The sequence below is a fragment of the Tamandua tetradactyla genome, chromosome 4 (assembly GCF_023851605.1).
Source record: "Tamandua tetradactyla isolate mTamTet1 chromosome 4, mTamTet1.pri, whole genome shotgun sequence".
Taxonomy (NCBI): domain Eukaryota; kingdom Metazoa; phylum Chordata; class Mammalia; order Pilosa; family Myrmecophagidae; genus Tamandua; species Tamandua tetradactyla.
The window spans coordinates 85,177,378-85,200,855 of record NC_135330.1 but is presented as its reverse complement, the minus strand read 5'-3'; the positions used below and the strand labels follow the sequence as shown (position 1 = coordinate 85,200,855).

At 40.9% G+C, this 23,478-nt stretch overlaps 1 protein-coding gene and 1 pseudogene across 14 annotated transcripts in view; both read left to right on the top strand.

The window, feature by feature from the left end:
• Positions 1-23,478, top strand: part of LOC143681162 (uncharacterized) — an 85,957-nt gene that overhangs the window by 29,525 nt on the left and 32,954 nt on the right. For 11 of the 14 annotated variants that reach the window (XR_013174415.1, XR_013174413.1, XR_013174414.1 and 8 more), the window contains 4 exons: positions 3,535-3,840; positions 4,614-4,658; positions 7,047-7,191; positions 14,098-14,525. Coding sequence is in view for 1 of the 14 variants with exons in the window: in XM_077157979.1 (XP_077014094.1) it covers positions 3,535-3,722 (188 nt within the window). In the remaining 13 variants the exon portion in view is untranslated. Of the gene's footprint in view, positions 1-3,534; positions 3,841-4,613; positions 4,659-7,046; positions 7,656-14,097; positions 14,526-23,478 lie in introns of all 14 variants that reach the window. The other 3 variants (XR_013174411.1, XR_013174410.1, XR_013174416.1) reach the window with 3 other exon arrangements.
• LOC143679333 (asparagine--tRNA ligase, cytoplasmic pseudogene) lies at positions 14,517-16,899 on the top strand (annotated as a pseudogene).

The window sequence follows — 23,478 nt, the reverse complement described above, 5'->3', positions numbered from 1 at the left end:
GATGCTGTAGACCAAGTCAAAAATATAGTAGAGACACAAAACAGCAGATTTCAAGAGGTGAAAGAAAGAACAAGGAATCTAGAGGATAGGACAAATGATTTTGAATGTGCAAATGAGCACATAGGAAAAAAATGGAAAGCTGTAAATTGGAGTTCAGGGCAATGATGGACAAAACAAAGTGCAGAAATATTAGAATCCTCGTGTCTCAGAAGAAGAGAAGAGTAAACAGCTAGAAAGATTAGTTCAGCATATAATGGGGGAAAACATCTCAACCCTTATAAAAAACATAAATACGTAAATATAGAAGCCCAATGAACTCCAAATAGAATAAATCCATGTAGGCCTACTCCAAGACACATACTAATCAGTCTGTCAAATGAAGATAAGCAGAAAATCTTGAAAGCAGCAAGAGAAAAACAATCTATTTATGTATAAAGAAAAGCATGTAAAATTGAGTTGGGACTACTCAGCTGGTGCTGATGGTGGCAAGATTGCAGTGTATGATGTATTTAAGATCTTACAAGACAGACTTCCAGTTAATATCTCTACATAGCCAAATTGTCCTTCAAAAGTGAAAAACTTAGAATGGACATAGCTCAAATACCCCATAAGAGTGGGAGAAAGATAAAAAATGATGTTGGAGTGATACAGAGAATGTAGGGTTTAACAAATGAGTATGATTGCTGAATTAATATATTGATATTTCTTTTAGTCTCCAATATCTTAGAGCAGCTAGCAGTAAAAACCTAAAATTGTAGAATTGTAACCCATACCAAACTCTGAAACCTATTCTATAACTAATTGTTGCAGTGTGCTTTGAAATTAATTGCATTTTTGTATATAGGTTATTTTTCAGAAAAAAGAAAAAGTTGATTGTGATGATAAATGCATAGATATATGATGATATTGTGAAGCATATGTTGTACATTTTGGATGATTACATCACATGTGAATTTGTAACATATGTCAATAAAGATAAAATAAAAAGTCACGACCATGAAAAACAAAACTTTCTTACTAAAATCAGAGAATAGACATGGATGCCTATCCTGCCAATTCTATTGTAAATTCTGGTCTGAGGAATTAGGCTAGAAAAGGAAATATGTGGCATCCATATTGTAAAGGAGGAGATAAAACTTTATTCCCAAATGACATGATCCTTCTCATAGAAAATCCAAAAAATCCACAAGAAAACTAACGGCTAAAAAATGAAGTCAGCAAAGTTGGAGCCTACCAGATAAACATGAAAAAATCAGTTGTGATTGTGTACACCAACAAAGAACAAATTAAATGGAAATAGAAATTCCTTTCACTCTAGCAACTAAGAACATGCACCAGTGAAAGACTATCCTAAATAGATAAATGAAAGTGAAACCTGTTTAAGGGAAAGTAAGTTTGTTTTTTTCTTCTCCAAGGAAGCTCATATGATACTGAGTAGGGCCTAAATTGTCAAAGACTGAAATTCACATTTATAAAGAGGACAAATCCACAGGACCTTCAGAAATCCAACAACTTAGAAGACTCAGTCCCTGCCTTCAGCTTCCCCAGCTCTGCCTGTGACCCCAACACAGCCCTGGTCAGCTGAGCCAGGAGGAGAGCTGGTTGTATACCTGGCCATCCCTTTCCCCCACCCGCTATTTCCCCTCCCCTCCTTTCTCCCTCCATTCCTTCCCCCTTGTCTGATGCTGCTTCTCCAGGACCTCCCAGACTTCTGCACGGCCCACTATAAGAGCAGTACACTACATTGAAGAGCAAAACATAGTAAAGGTTTGTAAAGGGGACCACGAGTGCAGATAAGGTGGTTCCAGGAAAGTGAGCTCCACAGCCAGAGAGACCCTAGTAAATTCCACTGCTTTCACAGGAGCTACAGGCTGGTTCCTCATCTGAAAAGGAGGGTGTCAGTAAAACTGCCTCATGGTGTCATTCTCAGAGCAGAGGTGTTGCCTCTGCATCATTCAGCCAAAGGCCACTTAATAAGTAACGTGTAAATGTTGTCTTCCATCATATTCAGATGCTGCTTTGTTCTTTTCATTTAGTATTTCATTTAATCCTTACAAATGCCCTAATTATAGGTGTAACCATATGTGCTGGTTTGAAATGATGTATGTACCCTAGAAAAGCCATGTTTTTTAAAGCTATGTGATTTAATCAAGAGTGATTGTTAAACTGGATTAGCTGGAGGCATGTCCCCACCCATTTGGGTGGGTCTTGATTAGTTTCTGAAGTCCTATAAAAGAGCGAACATTTTGGAGAATGAGAGAGATTCAGAGAGAGCAGAGATTGCTGCAGTACCATGAAGCAGAGAGTCCAGGAGCCAGTGACCTTTGGAGATGAAGAAGGAAAATGCCTCCCAGAGAGCCTCATGGAACTGGAAGCCAGGAGAGAAAGCTAGCAGATGATGCTGTGTTTGCCACGTGCCCTTCCAGCTGAGAGAGAAGCCCTGACTGTGTTTGCCATGTGCCTGCTCACTTGAGAGAGAAGCCCTGAACTTCATCAGCCTTCTTGAACCAGGTATCTTTCACTGGATGGATACCTTTGATTGGACATTTCTATCGACTTGTTTTAATTGGGACATTTTCTTGACTTTAGAACTGTAAACTAGAAGTTTATTACATTCCTCTTTTTCGAAGCCATTTCATTTCTGGTATATTGCATTCCAGCAGCAAGGGAACTAGAACACCATATTTTCAAAAAGGAAAACAGTTTTAAAGGTTAAATAACCTTTAAATATAACTTTCAGGGGTGGAGGAGCTAGAATGCAAATGTAGATATGCTTCCCAAATTCAGGTTATTCCTAATAGACTCCATGCCTAAAGTTCAATGTTAACAGCACTTAGCAGAGTGACTTGTACCCAAATCTCTAAGACTATGATGGTGAAGTAAATGTGGACACAATGACCCTCTGCCAGGTGGATTTATTCCATAAATTCTGGCTTCTCTCCAAAGACCTTGGACCAGACTGAGGCTCTTGCCCTTCCTGCTCTGTCAAGTCTGTGTCTGCTTTTAATAGGCACAGCCTGATGTTCTAGTGCAGCGCTTGTCTGATACATAGGTAAGGGGGCCACGTGTATAATTTTTAATATTCTCCTAGTAACATTAATAAAGTAAAATAAATACATGAAATTAATTTTAAGGATACATTGTGTTTAACCCAAAACATCCAAAATATTATTTCAACATGTTACACTAGTCACATTTCAAATACTTTGGTCACATGTGGCTACTGACCACAGACATGGGTGGTACAGTCCTGAAGTCCAAGAGTCACGTTTAAGTCAACTGGGGATGGAGAGGGCCAGTTTTGCTCCCCAGGGTCTTTTTGGAATGTCTAGAGAAAGTTCTACTTGTCACAACTGAGAAAGGAAGTGCTGTTGGCCTCTATTGGGAAAAGGCCAGAGATACAGCTAAATATTCTACAATGCCCAAGTCAGCCCCCCATACCACACAATTACCCAGCACAAAATATCAGAATTGCCGATTTTGAGCAACTCTTCTCTAGATGAAGGTTTTAACTAACCTGATTTTTCTCCCCAGGCCTAGGTCCCAGCCTCCCTGGAATGAAGCAGTGCTCATGGGGCAGGAAGGACAGAGCTGCACAAACAGGAGACCTACCTGAAAGAGCAGCCGCACTGGCCAGAGACTACTCAGCAGAGCTACAGAGCAGGGCAGAAGAGTCCAGAAAAGAACAGGTCTTGAATTGGTCCACCAGAAGTCATTTTTGATCCCCTTGCCCTGAGTGAATTAGATGGTGATGTTGCCACATCCACAAGCAATCCCAGTCCATGTGACAGTGGACATCATGGATAAACTTGCAGAAGTTGGTGACCTGGGTTGAAAGGGGTGAGTGACTGCCCAGGAACTGCCACATGGCTGGAGGGATTATTAGGGCATTATCTGCAGGGAGGACAGACTCAGCCAGAGCTGAGGAGATTCTGCCTCCACTCCTCCTTCAAGGGCCTCCCATTTTCTTCATTCTTTCCTCACTCTTTCTAGATTCTGAGTTGTTCTCACACCGTGTCAGTCTAGTTGCATCTAGAGCTTGTCTGTGGCTCCCTCTATCATGAATATATAGAGTCACAAAATAATAGTACAGGTAGGGGACTTTATTTCTGACTCTTGAAAGCTTAATAAACTATCAGGCCTCAAAGGAGTGGCTTTTCCAGGTTCAGCACAGTGCTAGGAGTACTGGTGCTCAGTCTGTCTCAATAAGTCAACAGAACTGTCTGATCAAAAAGTCCTCTTGAAAAACAGCAACCAGTTAGAACAACAGGATTAAGAAATTTTCTGTCATTAAAAAATCCCATCTTTCTTTTTTCAGAATTTTCTGTTGATTTTCTACCTTGAGATGTAAATAATATTAAGAAACTATTACTATTAATCCTCTTAATTTTTTGTGAGTTGGTCAGAGGGTCATTGATTGTTCATAGATCAATAGGAAAAGAGCTTAATTCAACCAGTGAAAAATTGTGGGGTTCAGCACAGGTGATCCTATAGGAGATGCACAAGTTCAGGTCATGAAAGCTGTTGTGATAAGATTTTAAGGCAGGAAGAGAAGGAGCTCACCTGATCTCTCATGAGTCAATTCCTCTTTTTGTACTTTTTATCCATTCCAGTTCTCTGCACTCTTCCAAAAGGAGCAGAAATTGAACATATCTCAGGTGAGTTGTTTCTTAACACATTTTTTATGGTGGATTTTATAAATGTTTATGGGTCCACACGTTAAAATGGAAAAGCAGAATTCGAAATAGATCAGAATCATTAGGCAAGATTCATTAGGGAGGAAAGGCAGAATAGTGGGGTAAAGTTGTCATCTAGGAAAATTCAGGTCCTGTGGTGGTGTAGATTTCTAAAGTGGAGCTTCAAGTTTATTTCTCCCATTTCTGAAAGCCACAGAAGACAGATAATATTTGTTTACCAATTTTAATTGGTGGGAAGAATAAAACAAACCTCATGGAAACAAAACACAGTGAAGTCTGGCAGAACATCCTGATGTTTTTCATGTTGGTGACAGTACAGATCTTTTCAGTAACAACGCTCAAGTTGGAAAGACCATCCTTGGTCTGCTAAGTTGCACTGAAGCCTCTGTTGTCAATCAACTGACAGTACAGGTCTAAGCTAAACTTTATATTCTATGAAGCCCTAGTTATGTATCTTGGCTAGTACTTCACTGTCGTAATTACTGTTGCTTTATAGTAAGTCTTGAAATATGGTAGTGTATAGTCCCCAAGTCCTACCTCTTCAAGAATTTATGGCAATTTTAGGTCTGTTGCATTGTCCTAGGAATTTTGTCAATTTCCACAGAAAATGCTGCTGAGTTTTTCACTGTAGAGGTGAATGAAATGTTGGACATCTTTCATTAGATTTATTGGCAAAATGTCTATTTCTTTCCATTCACTAAATTTTTACCTCATGTATTTAGAAACTTGTTAGTTGCATGCATGTTAGTCTTACTCAGGAATTTTTGTAATTGATGGATTGCTTCTCTGTTACTGCTTTCAAGATTCACTCATTGTCTTTGGTGTCCAGCAGTATTTTATCATGTTTGTGATAAAGTATGTTTGTATTTGAATTATCATACTTTTAGTTTATTGACATTCTTGAATGTGTACATGAATATTGACCATCCAATTTGGGAAGTTTTTAGCCATTTTCCTTCAAATTATTCTTCCCTTTTTCTCTTCTCCTTCTGCAGTGCCAGTTACATGTATGTTGATGTCCCACTGGTCTCCAAGGCTTTGCTCATTGTTCTTCATTCTTTTTTACTTTCCATCCCTCAGTTTGAATTATCCCAATTAACTTTGATTCATGTTTACTCATTCTTCCTTTGGACTACTCCTATTTGCAGTTGAGTATATGCTTTCTATCTTCTGAACATTTGAGAGCAGGTTACACAAATACACGTTGAACACAAAATAGTTCCATGTACGTTTCCCATGTACAAGGATATTCTCTTATTGTTTTAGTTTCCTGACTGTTAATCAAATACCATGGAATGAGTTGGTTTAAACAATGAGAATTTATGACTCATGGATTTGAGGCTAGGAGTCTGAAATCAAGGTGATGCTTTCTCCATAAGACTGGCATTCTGGGTCTCTTACCAACAGTCCTTCTTCCTTGTCTTTACTTCACATGGCAATGCATGTGGCAGCCTCTGCTGGCCTCTCTGGGTTGCACTGCCTTTCAGCTCCTTCTCGTGACTTATTCTCTGTCTGACTTTCACTCTGCTTATAAAGGATTCCAGTAATCTGGTTTAAAACCCAACCTTAACACAAGTGCTTTTTAGGATATCTTATTTACAGTAGTTCTACCCCCACCGGAATGCAAATAAGCCCAAAAACATGCCTACATTTCTCTCTCTGTAAAATGTGCTTTCTTTGTTATTTGATTATAGTCAGACAGTCCTTTTTTTAATTGGCTATATAGTCCAGGAGTTGGCACATTTTTTTCTCTGAAGGGTTAGGTAGAAAGTATTTTCAGCTGTGAAAGTCATAAGATCTCTGACTATTCAGCTCCACAGTCAATATGTAAATATAACAATAAGCAGTAGATCTGAGTGGATTTAGGCAGTGACTGCTCTTCCTTTTCCCTATCCGGAAGCAACCACAGTCAATAAGTAAATAATTGTGCATTGCAGTGTTCCAGTAAACCTTTATAAAAACTGAGTCCAGAAGCAATTGGCCCATAATGTGCTGACCCCTGACCTAGGGTTTGCTGAGGGTAGTCTACTGGGGTATGGGATGAAAATTGTAGGAAGTGTATTTTCACTTTTTACATGATATAAAAAATAGTTTAAAAATATATCTTTTAAAATATATTTGCTGATAGTACACGTGTGTAACTCAAAATACATACACATTATGTTGTACGAATTTTCACAAATTGAGTACCATCAAAGGATATGATAAATTAAGTTCAGGATAGGCATTCTTTATAATCATTTCCTTTAAGACCTTTACAGTAAACATCCTAAGAATAGAGTTCTTATGTATTTTTCTGTGTGACCTAATTGTGAGCCTTTCAGAATGAACAGGAATGTCTTGTTACAGGCTTCAGTGTCGCTCACGGAGGTGGCTGTGGTGTTCCCCCAGGAAAAGTGGCAGCTTCTGGGCCCTGTGCAGAGGACCCTGTACAGTGACATGATGCTGGAGAACTACAGGTGCCTTCTCTCAGTGGGTGAAACTGGCACAAAGAGTAAGATTTTTCTCAATTTTATTTACCGTTTCATTCCCATGGTAATTGGACAAGATCTTATCTCATAGTTAGAAATCAATATTTTTTTATGTATTGAACATCATAAAAGTTTTTTATAAAGCAGATGATTTTGAAAAAAAATGGGCAGAGAACAATGATCTGGCATTTTTCAGAATAGAAAACACAAATACCTACCATGCATATCCATTACTTTATCAGTAATCTGACACAGAGTTTGTGAATTTACACCGAGTAAGTTGTCAATGATTAAGAAGTCTGACCCTACCCAGGAAGTAGTAATGTATGAGAAGATCTTCACAAGGCAGGCAGCAGTGGGAATTGGCACAGTAACTGGGGAAAGAGGTGATCATTATCCTTACAATAAATGCATTCATTTTCTTTGTCCCAGCAGTTCCACTCCCAGGCTTATGTATTCTGGAAATGCTCTTGCATGTGTTCACCAGGTAAAAAGAAAGGCCATGTCAACATAAAAAATATATAAATGATCTCTATGTGTTCTGGCAAGGCAACTTACAAATAAATCATATTTTCATATAGTATACTGTATTAACCAAGGGTAGCAGCCAGAATAAATCTAAGAATCAAAATATATAGGCAAAAGGAACTCATAAATCTATGTGTTAAATTAGTAATGCTTAGAAATAATAAAAAGTAAATAGCCTCTTGTTTTCTATACCAAAAAAGGGTCTAATTATATGTGATGAAGTTACATCTTGGGTGGAAAGGGGACTCAGCATAGGTGAGGAGAATCTAGACAGATTCAAATATGTTAATGACTGTGGTTATCTGAGTATTTGCATTTTAAGTTTACTAGTTTACTTATTTCTTACAAAAGTATTTATGTGTATATCCAATTTAAATAAGGAAAGTATGGGAGGAGAGAAGTACAGACAATATAGATAACATTGACTGTTCATGTCTTTTATTGCAAAATTACATTAGGATGACTAGAATTTCTTTAGTTTACATCTACTTTTTTTCCTCCACTGTGAAATGATCTCACACTGGTTTACTGAACTCACGTGGCTCTTTTCCTAATTTCTCCTTATGCTTGAAATGATATTCCAGTAATCAACCAAATGTCTTTGTTCCTTCTCACCTTGGATTTAATGGCAAAATACTGCTTTGGTCCCATGTTTACCTGTTATTGTGTGTGTTAGATTGTAAGCTGCTGGGATATGATGCACCTAAACTGGAATAGCCTTTAAAAGGGGGTATTTCATAACTTCCAAGTTTGCAATTTTAAGCCTTTAGAAATGTCCAAATTAAGGCACCAACAAGAGGTTACCTTCACTCAAGAAAGGCTGATGGGTCTGGAACACCTGTCAGCTGGGTAGTCACATGGGTGGCATCTGCTGGTCCCTTCTCTTGGGCTTCATTGCTTTCAGCCTCTGTTCCTACAGGGCATCCACATTTTGCTTTTCCAGGGATGGCTTTAATCTCTTGACTTCCCCTGGCTCACTCCAGGATCTAGCTTGCCCGGCATCTCACAGTGACATCAGCTTGGCTCCAAGTAGCTGTGTTGCAATTTAAATCCCATTTCATAAAGGGAGAATAATCCCTATCCAATAATGTATGTTTGAAACTATAATCAGATCCAGGAGATGTGATTTAATCAAGAGTGGTTGTTAAGATGGATTAGGTGATGCCATGTCTCCAGCCATCTGGGTGGGTCTTGGTAAGGTTCTGGAGTCCTGTAAAACAGGAAACATTTAGGAGAGTGAAAGATCCACAGAGAGCCAAGCAGAACAACATGGCCACAAGAAGCAGAGTCCACACGATAGTGACCTTTGGAGATGAAGAAGGAACATGACTCCCAGGGAGCTTCCTGCAACAGGAAGCCAGGAGAAGCAGCTAGTAGATGATGCTGTGTTCGCCACGGGCCCTTCCAGATGAGAGAGGCACCCTGACCACGTTCAGGTGTGCCTTTGCAGACAAGAGAGATAGTCTGACTATTCAAAATGTGCATTCTCACTTGAGAGAGAAACCCTGAAATTCATCAGCCTTCTTGAAGCAAGATATCTTTCCCTGGATGCCTTAGATTGGACATTTCTGTAGACTTGTTTTAATTGGGACAGTTACTCAACCTGAGAACTGAAAATTAGCAGCTTAATAAATTTGCCTTTTCAAAAACCTTTCCATTTCTGCTGTATTGTATTCCTTCAGGTAGCAAAGTAAAACAGATTTTGGTACCAGAGAGTGGGGTGCTGCTGCTGGCAGTTGGTAAATACCAAAGATGTTGAAATGGGTTTTTAAATGGATAAGGGAAAGAATCTGGGAGAATTGTGAGAACCTTGAAAGAGAAGGCCTACAATGCTTTGAAGAGACTGTTGGTAGAAATGTGGGCTCTAAATATACCTCTGATGAGGCTGTAGACAGAAATGAGTCATATGTTATTGCAAACTGAAAGCAAAGTGATTCTTGTTTTCAAATTGCAGATCATTGGGCAGAATGGACTAGTGACTTTGTCTAGAAGGTAGATTTTAAATTCCATGAACTTGGATATTTAGCAGAACAGATCTCCAAATGAAATATCAAAAGTGCAGCCTGGTTTCTCCTCATAGCTTATCGTTAAATGTGACCAAAGAGATAAGCTGAGACCTGAACTCTTGTGAATGAAGAAACCAGAAGCTGATGTTCTGGAAATTTATGGGCTTCCAGAAAGGGAAACCCCAGAGAATAGTGCTCCATGTGAGGATGGAACCAGTCAGCCTTTTCACAGAAAGCCAGGGTCGGACATGGAGTTATCCAGGAAGGATGCTCCTTATGTCTGATGGGCATGGTCCAAGTCTGCTGCCTAGAAAGCCAATCAGAGTGCTGTGGCACCTGTATAAAGAGAGCCACTGCCAGCCTGGACTGTGGGGTTCAGACAAGGGACCTAATGGATGAAAGACAACTTCAGAGGCAAAACCATGGGGGATGAGTTGTGAAATGAAGCAGCCTTGGGCCAGGAGAGGGGATCCACCCAAGCTGGTGGAGAGGGTGAGTTTGCCCCAAAGGCCGAGGAAGGGCTTTCCACCTCATGGCAGTGGAATCATCATTCTGCCTCAGGCCTTACAGAGTGAAGCCCATTCCCTGAGGTTTGGGGAGAGCCTGACTGCTGCCATATGGTGGGGGTTGAACATGTGCCGCAGAGACAGCAGAGAGCCAGGGTGCTGCCCCCATGCTGGGAGAGGGTGATGCAAAGAAAATGGTGTTCTACCCAGTGTCTCCCAAGGCTGCGTTTGGAGAGAGGCAGGCCTCTGCATAGGCCTTTCGCCCTGCTTGGCCTGCTGCTTTCAGAAGCCACAAGGATGAATGACATTCAGTCTTTGAAATCTAATGGACTTTGCCCATCAGGTTTTCAAAACTCCTTGGGTCCTCTGTCCCCTGTGTTCCCTCCACACTATGGGAATGCATATGTGTATCCCATGTCTGTTCCTCCTTTGTATGTTGGCAGCAAATGACTTTTCTTAGGTTTTTATAGGTCCAAGGCCAGAAGGTAATTTTGCCTTTGAGCCCATGCCATCACTAACTTTGGTAGGACTTTGTTCCTTACTCACTGTGTATTTCATGTCTGCTGCTAGTGAAATGGTTTAAGTTTCCCTGGTAATGTTCTGGAAGAAATGTATTATGTATATGGGGAAATCATGTCCTTTTTAGGGTCTAAGCAGTGGAATGTGCTAATTTGAAATTATGCATGCCCTCTCAAAATGGTGTGTTCTAATTTTAAATCCCATTTGATATAAGAGAAAAATCCCTATCCAATACTGTATTTTTGAAACTGGAATCAGATCCTCTCCCAGGAGATGTGATTTAATGAAGAAAGATTGTTATTCTGGATTAGGTGATGACATATCTCCAGCCATTTGTGTGGATCTTGGTTAGTTTCTGGAGTCCTGTAAAAGAGGAAATTTTCACAAAATGAAAGATCCACAGAGAGCAGAGCAGAATGCCATAGCTATGAGAAGCAGAGTCCACCAGCCAGCGATCTTTGGAGATGAAGAAGGAACATGCCTCCCAGGGAGCTTCCTGAAACAGGAAGCCAGGAGAAGAAGCTAGCAGATGATGCTGTGCTCGCCGTGTGCCCTTCCAGATGGAGAGGCACCCTGACCGTGTGCCTTTGCAGATGAGAGAGAAACTGTGTTCGCCATGTGCCTTCTCACTTGAGAGAGAAACCCTGAACTTGATCAGACTTCTTGATCCAAAGTGTCTTTCCCTGGATGCCTTAGATTAGAACTTCTGTAGACTTGTTTTAGTTGGGACATTTTCTCAGCCTTAGAACTGTGAACTAGCAACTTACTAAATTTGCCTTTTAAAAGCCATTCCATTACTGGTGTATTGCATTCCTGCAGCTAGCAACCGAGAATAGATTTTGGTACTGGATAGTGGAGTGCTGCTGCTGCAGTTTGCAAACATCAAAGATGTTGGACAGCTTTTGAAATGAATAGGGGAAGAATCTGGGAGAATTGTGAGAATCTTGAAAGAGAAGGCCTTGAATGCATTGAAGAGACTATTGGTAGAAAGGTGGACTCTAAAGATACCTCTGACGAGGCCATTGACAGAAATGAGGCATGTGTGATTGCAAACTGGAAGGCAAGTGATCCTTGCTTTCAAATAGCAGGTAATTGGGCAGAAGGGACTAGTGGCTTTTTCCGGAGGGTAAATTTTAAATGGCATGAACTTGGATATTTAGCATAAGACATCTCCAATTGAAATGTCAAAAGTGCAGCTTTGTTTTTCCTGACTTTATCGTCAAATGCGACCAGAGAGAGATAAGTGGAGACCTGAACTCCTGGATATGAAGAAACCAGAAGTTGATGTTCTGGAAAATTATGGGCTTCCAGGAAGGGAGACACAGAGAATAGTGCTCTCTGTGAAGATGGAAGCATTCTGTCTTTTCAAGGAAGGCCAGGATTGAACATGGAGTAATCCAGAAAGGATTTGTGGAAACTCCTACTGTCTGCTGGACATGATCCAAGGCTATAGCCTAGAAAGCCAATGAGAGTGCTGTGGGACCTGTCTAAACAGAACCACTGCCAGTCTGGACTGTGAAGTTCAGAGAAGGGACACAGTTGAAGAAAAATAATTTCAGAGGCAAAAGCATGAAGGCTGAGGTGTGAAGTCAAGATATCTCAGGCCAGGAGAGTGGACCCACCCAAGCCCATGGAGAGGGTGAGTTTGCCCCTGAGTCTAAGGATGGGCCTTCCACCTTGTGGCAGTGGAAGAGTGATTCTACCTCAGGCCTTGCAGGGAGTGAAGTCCATTCCCTGGGGTATGGGGAGAGCCTAGTTGCCACCACATGGTGGGGTTGAGAATGTGCTGTAGGGTAGTGCCAAGAAAAATGTGTTCTCCCCAGTACCTCCCAAGGCTGCATTTGGAGAGAGGCAGACCTCTGCTTAGGACTTTGGCATGGATTGGCCTGCTCCTTTCAGAAGCCCCAAGGACAAATGACACTCAATCTTTGAAATCTAATGGACTTTGCCCATCAGGTTTTCGAAACTGCTTGGGTCTTGTGTCCCCTGTGTTCCTTCCACTCTATGGGAATGCATATGTGTATCCCATGACTGTCCCTCCTTTGTATGTGGACAGCAAATGACTTGTCTTGGGTTTTTACAGGTCAAAAACCAGAGGGTAATTTTGACTTTGAAAGACTGTGCCATAACTAAATTGGTCAGACTTTATTCCTTTCTAACTGTGTATTTCATGTCTGCTGCTAGCAAAATGGTTTAAGGTTCCCTGATATTGTTATGGAAGGAATTTATTTTGTATATTGGGAAATCATGTCCTTTTTAGGATCCAAGTGGTGGAATGTACTGATTTGAAAGGATGCATGTCCCCTTGAAAAGGTGTATTCTAATTTTAAATCCCATTTGATAAAGGCAGAATAATCCTTATCCAATACTGTGTGTTTGAAACTGGAATTGGATCTTCTTCTTGGAGATATGATTTAGTGAAGAATAGTTGTTATGCTGGATTAGGTGACAACATGTCTCCTGCCATTTGGGTGGTTCTTGGTAAGTTTCTGGAGTACTGTAAAAGTGGAAGCATTTTTGAGAATGAAAAATGCATAGAGAACAGAGCAGAACACCATGTCCACGAGAAGCAGAGTCTACCAGCCAGCAACCTTTGCAGATGAAGAAGTAACATACCTCCCAGGGAGCTTCCTGAAACTGGAAGCCAGGAGAAGAAGCTAGCAGATGATGCCATACTCTTCATTTGCCCTTCCAGATGAGAGAGGCATCCTAACCGTGTTCACCGTGTGCCTTTGAAAAGGACAGAGAAACTCTGACTGTGTTCACCATGTGCCTTCTCACTTGAGAGAGAAACCCAGAACTTCATTGGCCTTCTTGAACCCAGGTATCTTTACCTGGATGCTTTTGATTGGACATTTCTATAGACTTGTTTTATTTAGGACATTTTCTGGGCCTTAGAACTGTAAACAAGCAACTTACTAAATTCCCATTTGAAAAAGCCATTCCGTTTGTTGTATATTGCATTCCTGCAGCTAGAAATCTAAAACAGATTTAGGTACCAGAGAGTGGGGTACTGCTGCTGCAGTTTACAATACCAAACATGTTGGAATGGCTTTTTAAAAATGGATATTGGGAAGAATATGCAAGAATTGTGTGAACCCTGAAAGAGAAGGCCTAGAATGCTTTGAAGAGACTGTTGGTAGAAATGTGGACTCTAAAGATACCTCTGATGAGGCTGTAGATAGAAATGAGTCATATGTTATTGCAAACTGAAAGCAAAGTGATTCTTGTCTTCAAATTGCAGATCATTGGGCAGAATGGACTAGTGGCTTTGTCTGGAAGGTAGATTTTAAATTCCATGAACTTGGATATTTAGTAGAAGAGATCTCCAAATGAAATGTTGAATGTGCTGCCTTGTTTCTCCTCACAGCTTAACATGAAATGTGACCAGAGAGAGACATGCTGAGACTTGCATTCTTGCATTGAAAGAAACCAGAAGTTGATGTTCTGGAAAATTATGGGTTCCCAGGAAGGGAGACCCTAGAGAATAGTGTTCCATGGTAAGATGGAACCAGTCAGCCTTTTCAGCGAAAACCAGGATCGAACATGGAGTTATCCAGGAAGAATTTGTGGAAACTCCTTGTGTCTGATGGGCATGATGCAAGGCTACTGCCTAGAAAGCCAACAAGAGTGCTGTGGGACCTGTATAAAGAGAGCCACTGCCAGTCTGGACTGTGGGGTTCAGAGAAGGGACACAATGGGAGAAAAATAACTTCAGAGGCAAAATCATGGAAGTTGAGGTCTTAAGTCAAGAAGCCTCCGACCAGGAGATCAGACCCACCCAAACCCATGGAGAAGGTGAGTTTGCCCCAAATGCCGAGGGTGGGCCTTCCACCCCCTTGTAGTGGAAGAGTCATTCCACCTCAGTCCTGGCAGAAAGTTAAGCACATTCACTGGGTCAAGTGAGAGCCTGGCAGCCACCACATTGTGGGGTGTAGCATGTGCTGCAGAGATGACAAAGAGCCCGGGTGCAGCCCCCATGTTGGTAGAGGGTGTACCAAGAAGAAGGTGTTGTACTGGGGGTTGGAACAAGTGTGCACATTTGTGGGGCAGGCCATTGGGTTGCAACGGTCAAGCAGTCAGTGCATAATTATATGAGTACCCAGTGGTTGGGAGGATGTGGCTGTGCAGGTGTGTGGGTCTGCTGTGCACTAGTCTTGGGTGTGGGGCACTTACACAGAGCTTAGGGGCCTTGGGATGGGTTTGTAACTGCCTGGGTTCATCCCAAAGCTCGGAATATGACTTGGTACCGCTCCAGAAGGTCCTTTAACTGTTATACAGATGCGTGGAGCTGGGGGTGGGGTGGGATGTGGTTGTGCGATTGTATGTTCTGAGGTCAGGTGTAGGCTGGGTATGAAGGTAATCACCTGCAGCTTTTTTGTGGTGTTGAACACCTACATGGTGCAGGGAAGGGATGGTGTGTCTCTGGGGGGCAGTGGGAGTGGGGGGAGACTGCACTTGTGCAGGAGAGGTGGGCTGGGCTTGGGCCATCAAGGGCATGGTGGGGGCGGGGGTGAGGGTGGGGGTGGGAAGTGGGTACACACTTTGGGTTTGTCATGGAGGTGACACTTGGAGTGCAGGGAGGAGATGGCAGGTGACGGTGTTCATGTGTGTGGAATGTGGGGTGAGTTCTGGGTCATGGGGCTGCACTGGTGAGGGTAGTACTTTCAAGAAACTCAGCTTGGCTTACTTCCTAGTTCTGATTCCCTATCTGTGTACTCAGAGGACTCTGGGCTTCCATTTGGAAAGGGGCACATTAGGCTGTTTGCACCAGCAGAGGGTCTGATTCTCTGCATCTCAGTTCTTCAGCTTTTGCAAGCAGGGTCTCCCTGTGTGGTGTAGGATACTCTCCCAGGTCATTTACACCCTGGAATTGCTGTCTCAGTCTCCTTCCCATCCCTTCTCTAGCTGTTCCTTGGAGGAGGGATGTACTCCACCCATTCCATTCTGCCATCTTCCCGGAACCTCTTACCAGGTGCTTTAGAGACCAGTTCTTTGACAGCAGATACTATGAAGTCACTCCCCCAACATCAGTACAAACATAAGTGTTAGGTGGTGCTATTCTCTTCAACCTTGACTATTTCAGGGAGGAGGCATTTTTGATTCACTCCTCTCAGTTGTACCTGGAGACTTGCATCCCAGCTCTGAGCACTGTGTTCTGCATTGCCCAGTCCTGCAGGATAGAACAAACCAGAACATGCAGACATCTGGCAGAAACACTCATGTTGAAGCAGAGTGCCCTTTCCTGACCTTTGAGGAGCTTCTGAACTGACTGGAGGACTTGATTTTTGACATGGTAGAGAGTCTTGAAATCACCTACAGCAAACACAGTATATGAGTTCAACCCAAACATCAAGCCCCCCAAACAGCTTTTCAAACAAATGAACTATTCAGATGCCATTGTGTTTCTAAAAGAATACAATATAAAGAGAGAAGATGGAACTTTTTATGAATCTGGAGAAAATATCCGCGAAGCTTCTGAGAAATTGATGAACAGACAATATTAATGACCCAATCTTGCTGTGTTGATTTCCTGTAGTGATCAAATCCTTCTGTATGCAGCCATGTCCTAAGGATTCCTGCCTCACTGAGTCTGTCCACATATTGATGTCTAATGTTAGTGAGATTGTGGGTGGCTCAAGACATAGCTTCACACTTCACATTGGGAGTGTATAGACATACTGGCAGACTATTAAAGGGAAGGGATTGACCCCACACAATATTATTGGTATATAGATCAGAGAAGATATGAAACATCCTTATGGAAGATATGGCTTAGGCTTGGAAACATTCTTAACCTGGATTCTCAGTAGGTATCACATCTGAGAGATATGCTTATACCCTTGATTTGTCCAGTGCTGTAAGCCATAACCAATTCCTTTTGAACCATTAGGAAAGAACACATTTTGTGAAAGGAACAGACTGCCTCTTTAAAAGAGAAAAAGCCAAAATTTTCCTTTTTTTGTTCCATTGGGATATAACCTTCTATTTTTTCTTTCTGATTTTTATCCCTACTACCATAAAAGTGACATTGTTGTTGTCATTTATAAAAAAACAAAATCCATTACAAAGTTTTGGGAAAATAATGTGGCATATAACCCTGAGGATATGGATTCATTTCAGCACTTTAGTATCCAAATATAGCATGCTTTTAATTAAACAATTTTTAATGATGTTATAAGGCATCCCAGTAACTTAATCTTTCTGTCTTTTCAAGTGTAGCTGGAATTTAATTTATATAATTTTATTCTATTAATGAGCTAAAAATCCTGGGTAAAAATTGGTAATATGGGCATGAAAATTTGCTAATTTTAGAATTTGATATCATTCAGCAGTAGACTTGGGATCAAATTAATACTGTCTTTTCAATCCACCATCAATCTTTTCTAAACCTATATAACTACCTATATTTCTAAGACATATAAGTGGTACAGAAAAATTTGTAATAATAGAATTGTCTTCAAGAATTTAAAGTAAGAGAATGTTTCTTTTTTACTAGTTAAATGATTCACATCTCTCCTAGCATTGGAAAGATTTAGCTAAAGAGGCAGACTGATCTTCCTAAGTAAGTAAGAATAAATGAATTTGTAGTTAAAAGAATCTGTAGCTGGAATCTTAATAGTGACTGAAAGTGGGTGTTTGAGTTGTCCCCAACCTGTCTTCAGATCTAATCTGTTACCTTATTAACTCACAGTGGGCTTATTGAATGATTTCTTTTCAGATTTAGTTAATTTCTCCCCCAAAATGCATGTCATATATTCTCAATAGGTTGTATTTCCAGCAATCAGTATATGTACAGATATAAAATTAAACAAATATCCATTCACATAGGTCCTAAAAGAATTGTATAACTTGGAATAAATGTAACCACACCAAGGAGGATTGGGTCCTGAATGGCAAAAACTATAAAGCATAGCTGAAAAAATTGAAGAACATGTAAATAAATGGGAAGACATCCTGTGTTCATGGATAAGAAGGCAATATTGAGATATCATTACTCACTAAGAGATCTACAGATTCACTACAATCTGTACAATTCATACAATGTCAACAGCTTTTTTGGGAAGAAATGGAAAAGTTTAAGGTCAAATTCACATGGAATTACAAGGAACTCCAAATACCCAAATCAGTATTGCAAAGGAAGATCAAAGTTTGATGGGTCACATTTCAAAATTTAAATGTTATTGAAAGACCACAGTTATCAAGAGAGTGTGGCAGTGGCATAACTTTAGATACATAGATAACGGCAATCTAAGACATCCTCTAAAAAACCCTCCCCAGAGATTCAACAAATAAAAGGGCAAATCCCAGTTGCTTGCACTTTGGAAGATGGTAGAGACTGGAGAAGGACTCCATAACCCCCAAATGAAAGAAGTATTAAAATGGCAGGTAGGAAATTTCAATCCCATATATGCTAGTCCCATTCCCCTCCTCTCACTTGGTCCCACACTACTCCTGAGCTGCTCAGAGGCTGTGGCCTGAGTCCATCCCATGGGCAAAAGAGGTTATAGAACCACACTTGGCAATAAATTAGAATCACATGAATCTCCAGACGCAGGGACCCAAGTCCCCAGAGGCTCTAGGTAGAACACAAGCAGCTTAAGAATGCTGCATAGATGGGGGCTCCATAAGTCCAAAAAGGCTGGTAAGTGGTGCACTCACTCAGTCCAGTTTCTGCTGGCGGGACCACTTACATGCAAATCAGACTTTTCTGGAGTGAACTGCATTTCTGAATTACCCCAGTTGGCTCCCCAGGCAGTGATACCCTAATAGGGAAAAACCTGGGACTGGGAAGAAAAGTCTGCACAAAAACAAACAACAGATCAAGATTCCCATAGGAAGAACAGAGGAAAGTTTCTCCTGGAGGAGAAAAATGTAGATACACAAAAAGTCTAATCTTTAAAACTGTACCACATATCCACAGCAAGAATCAGATGAAAAAGAGATGAAATAATCTTATCAGTTAAACACTGTCTCTTCTAAAAGTCTAGAATAAGAGGGCTAAGCATAAAAAAAAGCCTTAAAACAAAGTCATTCAACAATAAAATCCTAGGCAAGAGAAACTCTCCTTCAAAGTACACTCATCTAGATAATGAAATGCCTAGACATCAGCAAAAAATTACAGGTAATACTAAGAAACAGAAAGATGTGTCCCAGTCAAGGGAACAAAACATCAAAGGAGGGGGATGAAGAATTTTGCCTCAGTCCCTACGAGCATCTCTCGGTCTCTCTCCCCCTCCCCTCGTGGCTCCCCCACCCCCTGTGGGCGCGTGCACGCGCAAGCACACACACATACACACTCACACTCGCCGGCGCGCGTGCACACGCCCGTGTGCCCTAAGCCGCGGAGTCTCCAGCACCCCTCAGCAGATCCCACTCTCTCGAGCGCCGCTACTCACACAGGCTTCCAGCCGCCACGGGGCGTCCTCTGTCTGCGGCAGCGGCAGCGGCAGCGGCAGCGGCAGCGGCAGCGGCGGAAGGGAACGGCGGCGATAGCCCGGCCGCATCTCGCAGCCCGGTGCCAGGGACGGAGTTGGGGAGAAGCGGAAAAGGAGGAGGACGCCGAGGGGAGGAGGAGCCGCGCTGCGCCTGGCTCCGAGTGGCGGGTTGTCTCGGCTTTCCGAGCCGCGGCCCCAGATCCCAGCCACTGTGTTGTGAATGCAGAGTCAGGGAGGATTTAACCCTGCCCCACCACTGCTTTGCTGTCCAGGCTCCAGCTCCCAGGCAGACTGACTAGACAAGACAGTTCCCAGAAACCAGTGCTGTTATCTAGCCCTGAGCATGTTGCCAAATATACAAAGAAACAGGAAGTAGTGGCCCAAGCGCAGGAGAAGATTAAAGCATTAGAAGCCGTCAATAAGAAGAACCAGACCATGACTTAAAAAAAGCCAGACAATGACTTTAAAAAATGGTCCTAAATATGCTCAAAGAGCTAAAGGAAAATGTGGACGGAGAACTAAAGGAAATCAGGAAAGTGATAGGCGAACACAAATGCACTGTCCATACAGATATGGAAATTAAGTAAAGAAGCCAAATATAACTGAAGTCCACAAAAACAAATTTAAAATTCCGAATAGGAATTTAACAGCAGATTGGAGATGGCAGAAAAGGAGTCAGAGAACTTGAAGATAAGACAATTGAAATCATTCACTTTCAGGAACAGAAAAATGAAAGAATGAAGAGAATCTGAGGAACCTGTAGGACACAGTCAAGCGTGCCAAGTTTACACTTTGTGAGAATTCCAGAAGGACAAGAAAGGACAGAGAAGATATTTGAAGAAATAGTGGCTGGAAACTTCCTAAGTTTAATGAAAGACTTATTTCTGGGATTTATCCAGGAGGTTGAACATCTGAAAATAGTAATGCCAGATTGAGAGAATGTAGAAAATGGAGTACTGAAAACCATCAAAGGAATAATTCAATAATGTTTCCTAAAACCAGAGATAAAAGGAAACGCCAGTGCATTATCATGAAACTTCAGAACCCTAGGACGTGCACCGATAAGTGACAGGTTATGCTGACGACAAGAAAGACCTGTGTCCCAGAGACAGACTGGAACAGAGCCAGATGCAGAGAAACCCCAAGACGGGTGAAAAGGGATCTCAGGATAATGGCTGTACAGCAGGATTAGTGATGAACCAATCAAAATTGGAGTAGGAGGGGTCCAGGAGAAGCTTTGTGATGATGAAATTGATCCAACACCTTTTGTGTTTTAAGTGAACTGAAAGGAAATTTGCAAATCTGAGGGACACTTTGGGGCGGATACCCCCCTGATAAGCATATAGAAAAGTAACCAAGTGAAAAATAGAACAATTATTAACTGCAGAGAATACAAAAGTTATTGCAGAAAAGGAAATGTAATCATAGAATACTGCATGATTTAGCTGTCAGGAGTCTCCCTAGTCGTAAGGATGTGAACAATGGATATTTAATGTAAATAGTATTATGATGTAATCCTGAGAGAATGGGATTATGCCACATGCAAGTATATATGAAAGAAGCTAAAACCTTCTCTTCCTCCGTGGGAGGTCAATAGATTATACTTAAAATGGAAAAACCAAGAAGTAGTAAAAAACATTTTGTTTAAATCTGGGCTTCTCAAATTTTTCCTCACTAAGGCACATGTAGAAACTGATACCAAATAATGTGGCAAGCTGGGGACATTTATTTGGGGAGTATTGAATAGGTATAACAATCCCAAATAAAATATATAAAAAAATTTAATCAGAAACCTGAGCTTGCTTTCATGAAGATAACTTCTTTTGATATTAGCTTATATGCCTGAAATGACTAAAAACAATTCTTGATCAAGATTTTAATGATTCTGTCTTCAAATTCTGATTAGTTGCTGTGGAAGAGACACTGCACAGATAGTGCTTTAAAAAAAGACAAGTCGTTTCATCACTATTTTAAATCTTATAATAGTTAATATTACATTTTTAAAAAATCAGTAGCTTTTCTTTGCTAGATAAATGAAATAATCTAATTCCAGTGGGTTTCAAATCCAACTGAAATATTTTTCCTATGAAGGAATTAAAATGATGCTTCAATTTGTAAAGTGCATGTTCATTGTTAGAGCAGTCTTCCAGTATTGGGCTTAGATGTTAGTAAAAGGCACATTAGCCCCAAATGGACAGGAGTACCTGACACTTGTTAGGACAGAATTTGGCTGCTGCCACCTGTGTTTTAGCTCACTTGGAACTACCAATCCCAGCTTTCCAGATCCTGGACATCAACTAGCTGTGCCTTGAATACCTGGAATGCAGAGTCCTCCAGCAGCTACATGGGTTACTCTTGCCCAAAGGGCTGAGGTGCTTTCTGCAGCAGCCTGGGTTGTGGGTGTCCAGGCCTGCGCTGAAGCTCTCTCAGCAGATTGCTGGGGTCTGCCAGGGCCTTGGGGCCTCCCTTCAATCTGTGATGAAGCACTTGACTGGATGCCATCTGCCCAGAGGCTCCAGCTGCCTCAGGGCCCACCTTGTTTCCCTATTCCTAATTCTAATTCCTAGAAACCAGTTCACAGCAGAGTGCCAAGACCTACCAATTTGGAAACTCTGATTTCCAGAAATGAAAAGCACATTCTAAAATAATGGCCTAAATAGTTGAAAGCAGTTACCTCTGGGCCTAGAACTATTTAACAATTGAAAGTGTGTTATGAATAAATTGGTATAAATACAAACTAATTTTTAAAAGGCTCTCGCATGTGGTCACATCAGGGCTTCCAGATCTTTTGCCTTGCGGAGGCATTGGAGGGCTGCTCTAGGTGCTGTTTTCATGAGATGAGAGGTCAACAGTGTAGACAGTTGTGAGATATGTCCCACTTCTTAAATTGCCTTTATGGATTGTCTGCATGCTACATATTCCCATTTGCTTTAAGGATTAAGATGCAGAATGGAACGATCGATCCCATGATAGCAAACTTTGTTAATTAAATAAAAGGAAAAAGAACTTGAAGTTAATGAGAAATAAAGCTTGTGTTTTGAATTGTCAAAAAAAAATCAAAGGAGATGCAGAACTTGCAACATCTAATCACAGAATTTCAAACAAATAAAATCAATTCAAGGAGATGATGGACATGATGGAAAATATGGCAAAAGAGATAACAAGAAACTTGTAAGCATAAAGAAGAATCTGAAAGTCTGATAAGAAACTTAACAGAAATGATGGGGATGACAGTCACAAAAGAAGAAATTAAAAACACAGTAGAGGCACATACAGCCGATTTGAACAGGCAGAAGAAAAATCAGTGGTCTAGAAGATAGGACAATTGAAATATCACAGATTAGAAGAACAGAGAGAGAAAAGAATGTAAAAATTAAAGTGTCTTGGGGATTTGAGGGTCAGCAAGAAGTACATAAACACATGTATCATGGATATCTCAGAAGGCAAAGAGCAGGAAAAAGGTCAGAAAGAAATTTGCAGAAATCATGGCCCCAAATTTCCAAACTCTTATGAAAACATAACCATTCATGTCCCAGAATCCCAACATACTCCAAACAGAATAAATTCTAATAGACCTACTCCAAGACACATACTAATCAGAATGTCAAATGCCAAAGATGAAAAGAGAATTCTGAAAAGAGCAAGAGAAAAGTGATTTATCACATACAAGGGATCTGTAATGAAGCTCAGTGCTGACTTCTTAACAAAAACATTGGAGGCAAGATAGCAGTGGTATAATACAATTAAGGTATTGAATGAGAAAAATTACAGATTAAAATTCTTTACTTGGCAAACTGATTTTTAAAAAATGCATGAGAAGTTAAAATTAGTCACAGATAAATAGAAACTTAGAGAGTTCCTCATCAAAAGATCTTTTTAATAAGATATACTAACAGGACATCTGCAGGTTGGAAGGAAAAGACTGGAGAGTCAGGCTTGGAGCAGTGTGGAGAAATGAAGATTATCAATAAGTGTAATTAAAAGGGTAAAAAGAGAGACAAAATAGATAATAGCATATAAAATCTAAAGGATAAATTGGCTGAAGTAAATACTGCATTTGCAGTAATAACATTGAATATTACCTTTAATCTCCTCAATCAAAAGACATAGGTAGGGTGAATGGATAACAAAGAAAAAGCATTATCCAGCTATATGGTGATTACAAGAGATTTACCATAGACCCAAAGACACAAATAGGTTGAAAGTGAAAGGTTTGAAAAGAAATTCCATACAAATTGTAACCAAAAATTTGGGGTATGTATACTGATTTCAGACAAAATAGATTTTATATTCAAGACTGTTATAGGGTACAA